General features: G+C 53.3%; 1 protein-coding gene across 4 annotated transcripts; it reads right to left on the reverse strand.

Moving 5' to 3' along the window:
- Nucleotides 1-234: 234 nt before the first annotated feature.
- On the reverse strand, nucleotides 235-15095 carry Cbx7 (chromobox 7). 4 transcript variants are annotated; one of them, XM_051160005.1, is made up of 7 exons: nucleotides 14792-15089; nucleotides 12987-13030; nucleotides 6729-6794; nucleotides 4444-4510; nucleotides 1596-1770; nucleotides 1180-1378; nucleotides 235-958 (listed from the first exon to the last, which is right to left on the reverse strand). In XM_051160005.1, the coding sequence occupies exons 1-6, from the start codon at nucleotides 14858-14860 to the stop codon at nucleotides 1221-1223; spliced, it is 579 nt and encodes a 192-aa protein (XP_051015962.1). In that variant the 5' UTR covers nucleotides 14861-15089; the 3' UTR covers nucleotides 235-958; nucleotides 1180-1220. The 4 variants fall into 4 exon arrangements, with proteins under 4 accessions (XP_051015962.1, XP_051015964.1, XP_051015963.1 ...); XM_051160007.1 differs by having other exon boundaries at nucleotides 235-1375; nucleotides 1596-1947; nucleotides 14792-15095; XM_051160006.1 differs by having other exon boundaries at nucleotides 235-1378; nucleotides 1596-1947; nucleotides 14792-15090.
- Between the last annotated feature and the right edge of the window lie 808 nt (nucleotides 15096-15903).

A 15903-nucleotide genomic window follows, 5' to 3' on the forward strand; every position in this document is an offset into this window, starting at 1 on the left:
GCAATGCATCCTCAACAAGGGAGGTGTCAGTCTACAGGGCACCTGTGCAAACTCCCCTCACCAGGACCACACTTGTATATAACCTGACTCCCCACATGTCAGTTCAGTCCCCACAAGGTATGAGGTGTCATCTTCAGCTGTGCCATGCGGGTTGGGTGGGGAGGGAACACAAAACACAAGGACTGTCCTGAGAAAGTGATGGGACACTCCCTCCCTGACTGCCCACACCCACTGGCACTCATGGGTGCCCAGATTGGCTGAGCTGCAGGAGAAGGCAGAGAAGGGGAGGTGGGGGCTGGAAAGTCACCTGAGTCAGAAAGAACGTGAACTCCTGTGGGAGGAAGGAAGAGCCAAGTGTCTGTGAGCCTGCGTGGAAGCATCTGCACCTTGCACAACTGATGCCTGGTCCTTTCTGTGCCTTGGAGACCAGATGCCACCAGGCCCAGGCCAGGCCCCATCTGTTTGCCGATGGCTGCAAGCCAACAGAGACCAATCCTGTCACATGACATCCATGCAAGGTGGAGTGAGGGTGCCGTGGCAAGTTCATCTGTGCTGTGAGTCACGCCATGTTCACCTAGTCAGTTACTAAGGGCGTGCAAGGTCCATGTGGACAGGTCTATAGACACAGGGCAGGTGTGAACACACACACAGGCAGCATGTGTACACTGGGGTGGCTGGACGTGTTCACAGGCATCTCTACACAGGTCAGTGATGGGGAGACAACACTCAGAAGAGGCTTGGTGGGTAGCCTTTTCCCTGGTCCAGGCCATGCCCTGTGTCCTGATCCTGTCCCTGGTGGCCAAAGCCAGCCTTCATGTCCCACGACAAAGCTGGAGTAGGAACATCATAGTAAAGCCCCAAGTCAGGGAACAGGGAGGGAACACCACCAGAAAGCTGGGGTCACTGCTTGAGGCAAGGTGTGGACCTCCTGGGCTCCTCCGACTCCTAGGATCAGCCTCTGAAAGATAATGACAGAGGCGTACTGGGCAGGGTGGCCCTCCCCCTCTGCCCTGGAGTCGAGACCCAAACAACACTGGCCTTCCCACCCTGTCCCAGAGGCCTCTTTGCAGACAACCCTCAGGGAGCAAGGGCAGGGGCGCGGGGTCTTCCCATGCTTTTGCTTCTTAAAAAATAAAATATTTACCCTGCTCCCAGCCCCTCCTGTCTGGAATTCCTCACCCAAACCCCAAGGAACATAGTTTAAGAGGGGAAGCCGCTGTTCACAGCTTCCCACTGCGGTCTCGGAAGAAGCCCTCGGCAGCCTGAGCCTCGCGGAAGGTGACGGTGACGGAGTTGGCGGTGATGTCAGTCACGGTAACTTCACTTGAGGGGAGCATGGGTGTCCAGGGAGGGGGCCCATTGGCCAGGTCTGCTTCTGCTGCAGCCATGGGACAAAGACAAAGATGAAGCTGAGGTTGGCACTTAGTGGGCAGTCAGGAGTAATGAGCGTCAGCACACGACCCATCCCCCACACACTTGAAGCTGGGTGCTTAGGAGGGTGCCCACGCACCTGCCCAGGGGACAGGACTGTTCTAGAGCAGATGGGCAGGGTAACGGACCTTTCAGGCTTTGAGGCCTCAGGATGACCATCTTACCCTCCTCCTCAGGGGGCTGCTCCACAGGCTCCCAGTCGCCGGCGGCCTGCAGGACATCTGGGGCTTGTGGCTCCTGCAGGGAGAGCTCCCGTCGATGGCTGTGACTCTCCAGGTGGGGCCCGCGTGGCGGGAACTTCTTGCGTGAGAGCCGCAGGTACTTGTGGGCCTTGCGTGGCTTGCGGAGTGGGAAGGGCAGGGTGGGCACCAAGGGGCCCTTGTCCACCAACTCAGCTGCCCCCGCCTCGACCACCCCCTCGGGGCTCCCGCTACCAAGCGGGAGCATCAGAGAGAAGCAGAGCTTCTCTTTGCCCTTGGCTTTGTGGGAGCTCCGCAGGTCCATGCTGTACAGCCGCTGCAGGGGCAAGCCAGGGCGCGGCGGGTCAGCCCCCCCCCCCCCAGCACCTTTGCTAGCACTGTAACTCCCCCAGCGTACCCCCCCCAGCCTCACCTACTCCACCTGCACCTCCCCAGTCCATGGGCCAGGGCCCACACCTGCCTCACCCCTCTTGGCCACACAGGGTGGGCCTTGTCTCCAAGGGCTGAGGGGTCAGGGCTGCAGGAGCTTACTCTTTTGATCCACAGCAAAGCAGCAAGCACACAAGCATACACATTGAAAATCAACTCAACAGTGGCACAGTGCTTGCCTAGCATACACAGGGTCCTGGGTTCGATACCTAAGTTAAAAACAAAACTAAATTTCTGAAGTAGACACATTATAGCAATTTTATGCCTTTTAGGAGAGGTAACTTTGCCTCCCAAGGAGGGCTGAAAGAGGAAACAGTAGCTCTTAAGGGAGGTCGCAGTAGCAAAGGAAGAAGCTGCTGCTGGAGTCTGGGGTTGTCCAGCTTGCAGGAACAGCAACGCCCCATCCACTGCCTGCAGACAAGACTTTCCTGGGCTCTGGGGACTGCCCTCTGCCTTTTCTGGGGGCTGGGTCTCTGCTGTCACCTCAGCTGTAGTGAAGCAGAGCAGAAAGGCACAGGATGGCACACTACACACCTAAGGGCTGGGACTCTAGAATGGGGAGTCTGTCTTCCCAACTTTGGGTATAATTTGCACAGCTCCAAAAAGAAAAAAAGAAAAATCCCTAGTGTGAAGACCAAGGAAGATCCCACATTACTCTACGACAGCATTTTCTGCCACATGCCACCAGAAGCCAAGAGTTCCTAAGACACAAACCATCAAGGTGGGCCAGTGATGATACATGCCAGTGGCACTCCCTGTGCTGCCCACTGATGGTCAGGCATGCAGGTATAGGTCATTGGCAGGAAGAGAAAGCTGATGCAGGGGACCTCAAGGCTTTCCCTGACCTCAGCCCTCAGGGGACTTCAGGCTTTCAAGAGCCATCTCCTTTTGGTCCTTTGTGACCCCATCCTGCCAGCTCCAGATCAGAGCTGGGTTCTACTTGCTGTGTGACCCCACACAAAGGCAAAGCCCTGGAACAGAACAGTAGGCGGTGTCCCAGCAACACCGCCTTCTGGACTTTACTTGCAGAGTGTGGCTTCAGGCACGGCCATAAAGCCACTGTGGCTTCTTCCTTGTTCTTTGATCACCCACTTGGTTCAGAAACTCATGGACACACTGTGAGGACACCCGTACGGCAGGACCTGCCAACCTCCAGCTTCACTGCTCATGAGGAGCAACTAGACAACCCAGCTTCCCGCTCCGGCCCCGAACACCGTGACTGGATCTGAGACTAAGATCACTCCGCAACCAGCTGAGGCACCGCCACCTTCTGGACCAGTAGAGACCATGTAATGCAGTAAGAGTTCCCACTTTCAATTGCTGTGAGGTGGCGTGTCACAGCAGTAGATGGCTGGCGCGCTTACCCTGCTTTGACATACAGATAGAAAGTGTCCACTGGTGAGGTGTGCTAGGTTCCTGTCTAGCGAAGCTCACTTTTCTTCCTACGGCCAATTTATGACAAACCCCACGGCCATCCACGCCTACAGGGAGCCATCCTGTCCACACAGGGAAGCCATCCTGTCCACACAGGGAGCCATCCTGTCCACACAGGGAGCCATCCTGTCCACACAGGGAGCCATCCTGTCCACACAGGGAGCCATCCTGTCCACACAGGGAAGCCATCCTGTCCACACAGGGAGCCATCCTGTCCACACAGGGAGCCATCCTGTCCACACAGGGAAGCCATCCTGTCCACACAGGGAGCCATCCTGTCCACACAGGGAGCCATCCTGTCCACTAGCAAGAACCGAGATAATCCAACAGCAGGAGCAGTTAGACACACACGAACTGAAGACAGTCAAACGCCCAGGTGAACCGTATGAGATCAACAGCGCATACTTTCACCCACCCACACTCAGAACTGCCCAGAATCACTGGACTCTTTTGGCTTCTTTGCTTCTCAGGACTTAAAAGGCATCCTGAGGATGAACAGAAACCTTTGCAAGGCAGGAAACCACAGCTCCATGGCATCTTCCCATCCAAAGAGAACACGGTTCGAGAAGTCTGCTGTCCCAAGGTCATGTTCAGGGTGCCCAGGGTCTCCGGTTCTTGGATTTTGTAATCCTCCCTGCCATGTTTCCTCAATGCTAAGATCCTCAGATATTTTGAGTTTGGAGATTTGGAGCACCAAAAAGGCTTATTTGCAATGTTCTTAAAGACTGGGATACGTCTACCCTCAGGCCCACCAGAGTCCCCTACCCAGGCTGACGTCCCTGGCTCCAGCTCCACACGTCGCCTTTACCCAATCCCTTCTATGGACATGTACCCATTGAGTGTGTCACTCCACAGTATCCTGGGCTCGAGGGCTAGTGCACATGCAGGTGGGGACAAGGCAGGGCCGGGCAGGGCAGGGCAGGGGAGGAAGCTCGGGAGCAGTGGTTACCTGCAGCAGAAGCCGCTTGGGTTTCGGACCTCTTTTCCTATACCCTGATGCTCGGTCTCTCTCCTCCCTATGAGTGCGAGGAAGATGGCAGAAGAAAAAGAGACACTGGTGACACTGGGGGGAAGCAAGGTGTCTGCCTCACCCCGCCTCCATTATGTGCTTGGGTTGTGGACATCAGAGGCCATCCCATACTCCTCCTCATTGCTCTGTGGAGCTGTAACATAGGGGCTGACATTCAACTTGTAGGGCTTAGACTTTACTCTGATCACATCCAGGTCCTTGCTACACTCCAGGGCTAGCTCCATGAGGCTCTACTATCCATGCTACATAGGGACCCAGGAAGAACGAAGCTCTGCCCTCTACTCTCAGCTAGCAGTACGGGAACTTGGCAACCTAGTCTGCCCTGAGGGTCTTGGGGCACTAATAAGTACAGCAAGTTCCTTGGTAAGGGGAATTTGGCCCAGCCACCTATTTGAGACCTATTGGAATCTGCAGAGAAAGGAACCCACCTCATCTAACTGGGTTTTACCGTCCTCACAAAGCCACCCTCACCTATATGACACAACTCAAGATTCCACAAAGCAGTGGCAGGCACAAGGACACTAGGGACTCTCACGGTCTCTCACTCTGTCTCTCTAGGGTCACTCCACTCCTGCTTCCTGTAGCCCCATCCCCAAGACCTCACAGGCAACAGGAAGAGGGTGGGGCTGGAAACTCGCTCACTTTCCATAGGGTGGGTGACCACTCCCTCCAATCCTCTCCAAATGTCTTAAAAGTAGTCTTCTTGGCGGGAGCCACCACATCCTTGCCCGGCAGTGACCTCCCAGTGCGAGGAGTGGGCACCTGGCCTCGACACCTCCCACTGCTTTCTTTGTCACAATCTAAAACAGTCTATAATTCCAACACTCGGGAGGTAGAGGCAAGAGGGTTGCCACATGTATAAGGCCAGGCGGGATGACACAGTGAGACCCTGCCTTAAAGTCCCCTCAGTGACTTAACCCTGTACACCAGCGGCTCTCAACCTTCCCAATGCTGCCACTCTTTACTACTCCTCATTCTGTTGTGACCCTCAACCATAACATCATTTTCATTGCTACTTCATAACTGTAATTTCCTAGTTATGAATTATAATGCAAATATTTGTGTTTTCTGAGGGTCTTAGGTGGCCCCTGTGAAAGTTGTTTGATCCCCAGGTTGAGAACCACAGCTTTAGACCAAGGTCTCATCAAGAACTTGGGGAGCAGAAAGAAACTGTGGGACAGGACTACCATCACAATGCGTTAAGAGCAGCGATGGGCGGAGAGGTAGCTCAGTGGTTAAGAGCACTGGACGCTCTTGCCAAGGACTCTGGTTCAATTCCCAGCACCGACAGGGCAGCTCATAGGCCGTCTGTAACTCCGGTTCCAGGGGGATCTGGTGCCCTTTTCTGGTCTCCAGAGGGACTGCATGCTCATGGTGCACATACATGCACTCAGGCATCCATACGCACAGATAAAATAAAATAATTGTTAAAAGAACAACATTCACCATGCGTGCTGGTGCCTGCCTTAAATCCTAGCACTCAGAAGGCAGAGGCAGGGGGATCTGTGTGAGTTCAAGGCTAACCTGGTCTACAGAGTGAGTTCTAGAACAACAACAACAAAAGGAACAATGACGACACATGCTTTGAATGTGCTTCCAGAGCCTCTGGGAGAACAACAGCATAGCAATGAGGAGCTGCTGGGGTCAGTCAGCCCTGAGTGGGCTAGGGCTACAAGACTGTCTAAAAAACAGGCACTGGGGGTGGGGGTGGGATGGAGACACTGTTGAGATCTCTCAGCTAGTAAAGGGGCTCACTACTAAGTCTGACAGCCTGAGTTCTATCCCTGAGACCCACGTGGCAGAGGAAGAGAACCACTACGAGCTGTCCTTTAGCTCCCACGCATGCACAGTGGCACTCGTGCCACACAGATATATAAATAGATGTCATTTTAAAATGACAACATGTTGTGGTACACTTCATGGTCCCGGTTGGGTCATGATTGTCAGCAAGGTGCTGAGAGGAGGCCTGAGGCCTTGCCTGACCTCATCAGATGCTGCTGTTCCCACAGGGGACACATCTGTCAGATAGGGAGACAGAAGCAGTCCTAGGAACAGGTCCTAGTGCCACCACCTTTCCCTGCCACACACACACCCCCAACCCACCCTTCCCTAAACACCCCTGTCCAGGGCCAAGCCACTGGCAGGCTTCCTGAGATGTCTTGGAGCTGGCCTCAGGCCAGGCCCAGGGCAGACAGGGTCCTTACTTCTCCTCGTAGGCCATGACAAGGCGAGGGTCCAGGATGTGCTCCTCTGGCTCCCACGTGCTGTACCTGGGGAGGACAACAAAAGGTCAGAACTGCCCTGCCATAACCAGTGTCACAGAGGCTGCAGCTGTACGCTGGGCTTCTGGGAGCTGCATAACATCACAACCCCCCTCACTCACGCCACACTGTAATCAAAGACTCCTACTACAGACTCGATTAGGTCCAACATCTCCCTGAGGCCTAAGGATGCTGATGTTTCTGATCCCACAGCACAGCAAAGGTTCTGGAGCAAGCCTATCTGGGTTCAAGTCCCAGCTCTGTCCCTAACTGACTATGCAACCTTGAGCTATGTGCTCAGCACCCTGCGCTTCTGTGTCCCTCTCTGTGAGGTACTGACTAAAGGTCTCAGGGCTGTTCACAGCAGTGACTGGCAGGGAGAAAGGGCTTTCCTACTGGTATTTTATGTTGCTGAGCCCCAGCCCCAGCCCCAGCCCCAGCCCCAGGCCCAGCCCCAGCAGCATCTCTCCCGCCAAGCAAGGGCAGCCCCTTCTCTGAGTCAGGCCCACAACAGATGTCTGGTAAACATCTGGTGATGACAGGTATCTTATATATACATATATTTTGATGTTGCTGTTTTTGTTAAATTTTTATTTATTTTTTATACAGTATTTTGCCTACATTGTGCCTGCACACCAGAAGAGGGCACCAGATCTCATTACAAATAGTTATGAGCCACCATGCTGTTGCTGGGCATTGAAGAATAGAATTCAAGACCTTTGGAAGAAGAGATAGTGCTCTTAACTCTGAGCCATCTCTCCAGCCCGGTATCGTATGTATGTATGTATGTATGTATGTATGTATGTATGTATGTGGTTTTTCTTTCTTTTTTTAAAGATTTATTTATTTATTATGTATATAGTGTACATATATGCACATACATCTGCATGCCAGAAAAGGGTATTAGATGGTTGTTAGCTACCATATGGTTGCTAGGTATGAACTCAGGACCTCTTAAAATCAGGACCTCTGGAAGAGCAGACAGTGCTCTTAACTGCTGAGACATCTCTCCAGCCCTTATTTGGTTTTTCAAGACAGGGTTTCTCTGTGTAGCTCTGGCTGTCCTAGAATTCTGTAGATGAGGCTGGCCTTGAACAAGAGATCCATCTGTCTCCGCCTCCCGAGTATAAGTACTAGGATTAAAAGCACGTGCCACCACTGCCTGGCTAACACGTATCTTTTTTTTTTTTCCCCTGACACATATCTTAAAAGAACAAAAATATAGCACTTGGGAGGCAGAGGCAGGTGGATTGCTGTGAGTTCGAGGCCAGCCTGATCTACAAAAGCAAGTCTAGGACAACCAAGGCACTCAGGTGGTACACATATATATGAAAGCAAAAACATTCACATGAATAAAAAAAAAACTGTAAAAAGTAAATCTTTTAAAAATACATTGTACTGGGCTGGAGAGATGGCTCAATGGTTAAAACATCAACTTCTCTTCCAGAGGACCCTGGTTCAATTCCCAGCACACACATGACAGCGCACAACTGTCTGGTCCATAACTCAAGTTCCAGTGGATTGGACTCTCTCACACAGACATATATGTATGCCAAACACCAAATGTACATAAAAATAAGTGAATTTTAAAAAATGTATTATATACACATGAAAGTATCAAAAAATAAAATGTGAATAATAATACATAAAGGACATACACACACACACACACAAACACACACACGTTTTTTTTGAAGACAGGGTTTCTGTGTGGCCCTGGCCATCCTGGAATTCACTCTGTAGACTAGGCTGGCCTCCAACTCAAGAGATCCACCTGTGCAGTGCTAATTTTTTTTTTTTTTTTTAAAACCAAAACAAGGCCATGTTCTGTGAATCAGGCCAACGTCCTCCTGGAGAAAGCAGACAACTGGGTGGGAGGGCTCATCAGCAAGGAGAAGGGAAGCAGAGAGACACCCTAAGAGCTAAAAGTGTCTCTTAAGTCTCTGGGAACCCTGGACCAGGGAGAAGGGCAAGCCGCCCAGACACCACCCTCTTCCTTTCTTCCTCCGTGCTACTACTCAGCTGACACTGGGATCTTGGGCTGCCTCCAGTGTTTCAGCTGTGAGCATCAGCAGCCCAGCAGACAAGCTCTTCTCCTTGCCTAGCAGCCATCCCCTGGCTATCCTTAAGAGCCAGATTCTTGTGACTTCCCTTCCTGACTGGCCCTCGCTGAACAGGACCAATGCAATTGGCACAACCCAGGGGCCAGCGCCTCTCCGAGCCCCAGCACAAGCCTGCCCCAGGAACGCTTTCCTGTTCTAGGAAAGCTACCAGGCTGACCACCACCAGGACATGTCTTCTGCCCCATCAAGGGAGAGCCTGTCTGCTCACTACCTGCCCTGCCCACCTTCAGGCCCATTTTAAAAAAAATATTTATTTATTATGTATACAGTGCGCACTAGTTTGCATTATAGATGGTTGTGAGCCACCATGTGGCTGCTGGGAGTTGAACTCAGGACCTCTGGAAGAGTAGTCAGTGCTCTTATCCACTGAGCCATCTCTCTAGCCCCAGACCCATGTTTTTACTGTTGCAGCCTACTATGTGTTTCCTGGCAAGTCTCAACCCGTCTCTGCACCTAAATTCACCCATCTAAAAACAACTGCTCCCACTGTCTGTCACAGCAAGTACACCGGGCTACCCCGAGGAACCCCCCACCCCCACCCCCGAAGTTTTTCACCAAGGCAGGTCCTAAATAGTCACTTCAATTTACAGATGAAAAACTACAGACAGGCACAGAGGTTAGGTAACTTGCTCAAGGTCACCTCTGGGGCTCCCCACGGGCTGAAGCACCTTTGGGGGGGGTAGGATCACTGCCTAGATTTAGGTCCTTTAAGTCCTACAAACTGTAAAACTACAGAAAAGGAGGGCCAGGGTCCTCGAACCACGTCCCAAGGCAGAGAAAGGGAGCCGCAGGAGAGAAGGAGGTGGGAGGACCGCCAGGCCCTGAGGCAAAGTGAAGCAGTAGGGTCTCGAAGAGGGGCTCAGACCCCAAACACTGGATGCGAAATGCTGCTGCAGGTTTCTGAGGCACACTGATGCACTGCGCTTGCGCACACCAGCACAGGGTGAGGGTGCTCCGAAAATCTATCTGGGCGGAGCACGCCAGCCTGCTGGAGATAAACATGGCCACGTGACTGTTGCCCCGCCTCTGCCCCACAGCCCAGTAAACAAGCTCCTCCAGTGCACCGGGTCTTGCTCCGCAGTACCCGGCGAGCTCGGGTCAGGCGATTGGGTTGGGTTGTGGCACCCTAGCAAGGCAGGTCGCTAGGCCCCGACCTGCCGTTCCAGAGTGGGGGGAGGGGACTGCTGGGATGCATGCAGAAACAGCGCGGAGTAAGGCCAGAGGCACCTCCATGACTCCAGTTTCAACCGCCCCAACTGCAGAGCCTCGTTCTAAAGGCAGATCTCCCTGTAATCCCGTAGCTTTGAGTTATGGAAAAGATTCGATGTCTTATGCCATATGACTCACACACATCTGTGAGGTAAAAAATAAAATCCAAGAAGCGTTCATTAAGCCAGCTTCGGGAAGCCTAGAGTTGCAGGCATGGCTGCCAGGACTAAACCTGGCTTCTGGGCCTAGAGAGGAGGCGCCCTGCTCAGTACCTGGATTGCCAGGATGCATTAGTGACTCCTAGCGGGCTTCATTTACACGTTAGGAAACGGAGGCACAGCGAGAAAAGGTTTTCCCTGCGCCATAGCTTGTCAATCACAGCCAAAGTTCATAAGGAGGCATGATGGTCTGGCACCAGAACAGCCAACATGGAGACACTAGGGCTTCTTTGGTGATACTGGCCCAGTATCCCAGGGATACCCCATCTGTAAAGTAGTGACACCTGGCAGCTTGGTAACTGACATCATTGCTGAAGCTCCAAGGAGCAGTCTTTCTGAAAAGATGCATGCAGGAAAAGAATAAAGGTATCAAAGACGGAGGAGCAGTAGGGTACTGGGCAGGGCGAGGCAAAAATGGAGTACCTGAGGGTCTCTGAGGCAAACAGCACCTGTAGTCACACCTCTCTGCCTGATGCCCCCAGAAGACTAACAGTTCCCCTCTACCACAGTCACTGGGGAAAGGAGGCTGTTGTTTGCTTTTTGCTGGGGGAAAAAAATGGGCAGGAACAAAATGGCTGTGCAATGGCCAGGCCTTAAAGGTACCTTCCTGCCCCTGGTCCCAGACTCCCAGGCCAAACAACACCCACCCCCACACACACTTTCTCTGCCTCTGCTACAAGTCAGTTCCCTGAAGCCCAGCTGATCAGAGAGGCCCTGGCCTCCTCTCCAAGGGAGGCGGGGGCTGCCAGGCAGGTGGACCCAATGGGTATTGTGCTGTGGGGGTTGGCAGCTTTGTTCCTGTAGTAATCACCTCTTCACTCCGAGCCTCAGTTTCTACATTTGAAAAGACAGTATTATTCTAAGGAAACTGTAAGCTCCTACCTGGAAAGGAATCTTTCCTTCCACCCAGAAAAACATGGCCTGAAGGCCTTCCCTGAACTACACCAGCCCATTCCCAGAACAATTAGTTCTATGAGGCAAATAGAGGTGGAGGACTCGCCCAAGGGCCCACAGGTGCCAACTGGGCAGCCAGCCTTATGTCTGGCTGCAAAGCGGACGGAAGGAATCACTTTCAGGTGATCTAGTCAAATGGCTTTGTGCAGAAACAGGAGGGCTATCAAGGCACTAGCTCCCCTTCTCCTCAGGGAAACTGTCAATGTGGTCGGCTGCACACGCATGTGGACAGCAAAGCTGAGCCCTGTTTGGGCCACTGGCTGTCCTCCTTTTTCCCTTACTATCTTTGCCACTCTACCCAGGTCAGATGACCACTAGTGCCCAGTGGAGGGGCATGAGGGAATGGAAGATGAGGTAGAGGGAAGAGTAGACAAATGTATTCCCTCCATGCTGGTGACAGGACGCCTGTGGTCCACCCTGAACCAACGCCCAGCCTTCCCCTTGACAGGCTGAGCAGCCTGTGAGAGACGTGAAGCCCTGGGCCACTGAACCCACCTCACCAGGGGGAGGCTAAGGCACTTGGGGGCTGTCTTCCCCTCTTCCAACCATCCCGCCATGATACTCTAGGGCCAATCACAGGTCAGCCATCTACCTCCATCCACCCGCCCCCCCCAAAACACACACACACACACACACACACACACACACACACACACACACACACACAGACGAAGAAGAAGAGACAGCACTCAGGAGGCAGAGGCAGGCGGATCGCTGTGAGTTCGAGGCCAGCCTGGTCTACAAAGTGAGTCCAGGATGGCCAAGGCTACACAGAGAAACCCTGTCTCAAAAAACAAAAACAAAAACAAAAAAAGGAAGGAGGAAGAGGAGGAGGAGAAGAAGAAGAAGAAAGAGTTCTGGGGCTGTCAGAGCTAAGAGGTTTTTCCAGGAGCTAGTCTCTAGGAGGCAGAGCAGAGCTTTCACAAACCAACAGAGAGGTCCTGCATCTAGCTTGCTTGTTCCCATCCCCAACAGCTCTGCTGGGAGGCGATTGTTTAGTGAGAAAGTTCCTGATGAAGCTTCAACAGAGGTCCACAGGCTATGCTGGGTGTCACACGTAGCTCTCTACATGTGGGAGACAGAGAAGAGTCCTGAAGAGGGCCAGGTTTTAGTGCAAGTGCCTACACTTGCTGTGTGACCTGAGGAAAGTTGCTTATTGTCTCTGTTTCTTCACTCAAAAAGCTCAGAGTCACAGCATACTGGTGGGGGCTGGAGAGATGGCTCAGTGGTTAAGAGTACTGTCTGCTTTTCCAAAGGACCCAGGTTCAATTCCCAGAAACCACATGGCAGCTCACACCTGTCTGCAACTCCAACTCCAAAGGATCTGATACCTTCACACTAATGCACATAAAATAAAAGTTAAAAAAAATATTACAAAAAAATGCCTGGCGACTTATTCTGAAAACAAGAAAATACCATCCAAATGCTAGATGGCCCAGGCTCGCCCCTCCCTACGCTGACTGCATTGAGGACTAGGATCCACTGCCCAAGGCTGCACTCTCACTTAACACCTGGCCATTGTGGGGAGCCAAGATGCTGGGCTGTCACTCCCATGGCCAGAATGAGAGCAGAGGGGAAACTGAGGCCTAGGAAAGCTGGTGATTTAGCAAGGCTTGCTGTTCAGTCATAAAAGCAACAGGAGCTGAAGCCAGCATGGGGAAGGGATGACAGGCAGGGGACACACAAAGGAGCCTTACTTGGGGGGCCATCCTTTCCACTTCACCAGATATTCGACTTTGCCCTGTGAAAAGAAAAAAAAAAAAAAAAAAAAAGGAGACAAGAGTGGGTACACGCACTCTACAACCTGCAGGACAACAAAGGCTATGGGACCCTCTGCAACAGTGGAGTATCCTCAACTGGTGAACCACCAGGCTGCCAACCCAGAGTAACCCCCCCCCCCACGCCACACCAATCTCTCGCTCATACAGGGCCATCTCACAGCCCTCTCCGCTGCAGCATGGGAGCGTATCTGGTCCCAAACATCCCTGGAACGCAAGATAGGGGCTCATGTCCCAGAGGGAAACTCATGCATGCATAGCAGTACACAGTGGCTGAAGCCCCATAGCAAAACCATGCTACGAGAGACCCTGTCTTCCCTCCCTGGCAGGACCCCATGGAAAGACGGCAGGATTTCCACTTGTTAGGAACTAGTCTCAGGGGAAAGGGTGACACACCTCCATATGAGGACTTTGAGGTTAATTTGTAGAACCTCCTCCCTCCTTGCCAAAGCGTCCCTTCCTAGCACCACGCAGTGGACAGTTCTTTATGAAAAGCACCTAGTCCACCAAAGGCATCTTGTATTTACTTCCTCACTCATCCTGCACCTGCGTCCTCTGCCAGAGCGCCAGCTGAGAGAAGGGAGCCTTGGGCTCAGAGTGGTACCTGGAAAACGCTGCAGCTTCAGCGCTCAACATTTAGAGCGCTGAGTTGAACAAATGTGGTGTTCCCTCTTTAACCTACCCCTGTGCCCTGTTGGAGATGATGGCTCTACCTGCTTCATTCAGTCTAGTAACCTGGGGAAGGCAGGGAAAGGAAGCAGCCCTAACCACTAGACAGCCAAGCCCCAAGCCATCCACCCTGGGCCTAACCAATGCCCCCTCTGAGCATCCTCCAGCAGGCACTCCCCTGCCTGCACTTCAGTCAAGTGAAAGAAGGTGGCTCTCAGGAGCCTCGCAAGGAGTTGCAGGGAGAAAAAGAGAAAGGGACCTTCTGTAGATCTAGGAGAGGAACTTTCTCTCATGCATATACCCAGATCCAAGTTACTCTGAGGTGAGCCGTTCAGCGAGCACGTGCACAAAGATGGGAGACCTGAGGTCTGGACCGGAAACTCCAGGCTAAGGTGTGCGGTCCTGAGCGCGGCAGAACCACCTCCTTAAATCTCAGGATGTGTGTGGAAGGCCTTGGCAGAGAGTGGGAGGAGCTTCGGGGATGCCCCAACAACAGCGGCCCAGGCTTCGGAGCAGCACCCGGCTGGTAGGTTGGGGGAAGGGAGGAATAGGAGGAGGAGGAGAAGAAAGGTGTGCCTTGGGGGGGTGGGGGGGGGTTGGGACCGGTAAGGTCAAAGTCCAATAGGAAAACTTCAGAGGCCACGAGAGACTTTCCAGAAGCTCTGCAGCCAACTTCAAAGGACTTGGTACTTAAAAAACGGAGAGCCGAGTTCGAGACTCACTTTGACTCTAACGCACTACCTAGTTGCCGCTTCAATTTAAGCTTATAAAGGGGACGAGGCGGAATGGAGCCCAGAATCTCCAGTCCCATCCTCATCTCCATCCAGGTGAACTCGGATGCACCAGCATCTCAGGGCAACAACTTGAACTCTACTGGCCCTGCACGGTAGCGGGGAAAGTGGGGGAACCGGCTGCGGAGACCACCTGGCCAGGCATCGCAGGGTCCCCAGGTGTGCCCCACACCACTTTCCGCCCTGCCCGGCCTGGAGTGGGCGGTGCTGGGGAGCGGGAGGCGACCTCGCCGCGTCGCGGGAGCCGCCCCCGAGCAGCCTCACCTTCCGCACGCGCTTCTTCCGGATGCTCTCCACCGCAAACACCTGCTCGCCTATGGCTGACAGCTCCATGCGGGGCAGCGGGCGAGTGGGCCCGGGGCCGGGCCGGGCCGGGCTGGGGGTGGAGCAGCGGGGCCGCGGCTGGTACGCGCGATGCTCGGGCCGGCGGAGACCCCGTCAGGCTCGGCCGGGCGCGCACGCGCACGCGCGCACACCCCCTAGCGCTCCCTCACGCCGCCGACGTTCCATTTTTGAACCTGCGCAACGTTTTCCTCAGCGCCAGCGAGCGAGCGGGCGCGCGCGCGGGGGCGGGCCTCTGAGAGCGCCCGGCGGGTCAGCTCCGCCCCTCGCTCCCGGGACCCCGCCCCTTCAGCTCTGGAGCCACGCCCCTCTCCCTAACCCCGCCTGCTGCCCAAATTGGGCGCCGGCAGCTGGTCTGATGCTCCTGACTTAATTGGAGCTTGGGGTGTGAGCGCAGCGGTCTGCGGTGCACCCAATCTCGGTATTCAGCTTTCTGAGCTGGACGTGCTCAGTCCCCCATATACCTCCAATGACTCGGAAGGTCCTGATGCCGAGAGTCGCAAGCCTGTATTCTCAGCACTTGGGCAGCTGAGGCAGGAGGATCAGGAGTTCAAGGCCAGCCTGAGCCCTGTCTCAAATAAATAAGTTGAACCAAGTTTGGAGAGATGGCGCTGTATTTAAGAGCACTTGTTGCTCTTTCAGAGGATCTGAGATGGTTCCCGACACCTATATTAAGGTCCACAACCATGGTTCCAAGGTATTCCATGCCATCCTCAAATCTATGCAAAAGTAAATAAAATATTTACTTTTAAAAAAAATCTTAAGGCTGGAGGAGGTAGCTCGTGTCTTTAATCCGAGCACTCAGGAGGCAGAGCCAGGTGGATCTCTGAGTTTGAGGCCACACCGGGTCTACACTGTGAATTCCAGGACAGCCAGAACTACGTAGAGAAAACCTGTCTCAAAACAATCTTTAAAAAAAAAAAAAAAAGGTAAAATGGAAATTTAATAAACAGTGTCGGGGGGAAAAAAGAAAGAAAAGAAACAGTGTGGAGACGTGTCGTGCAGATAGGAAATAGGCACAGAGTAAAAGGTCA

The sequence above is a fragment of the Acomys russatus genome, chromosome 17 (assembly GCF_903995435.1).
Source record: "Acomys russatus chromosome 17, mAcoRus1.1, whole genome shotgun sequence".
In the NCBI taxonomy this organism is placed as follows: Eukaryota; Metazoa; Chordata; class Mammalia; order Rodentia; family Muridae; genus Acomys; species Acomys russatus.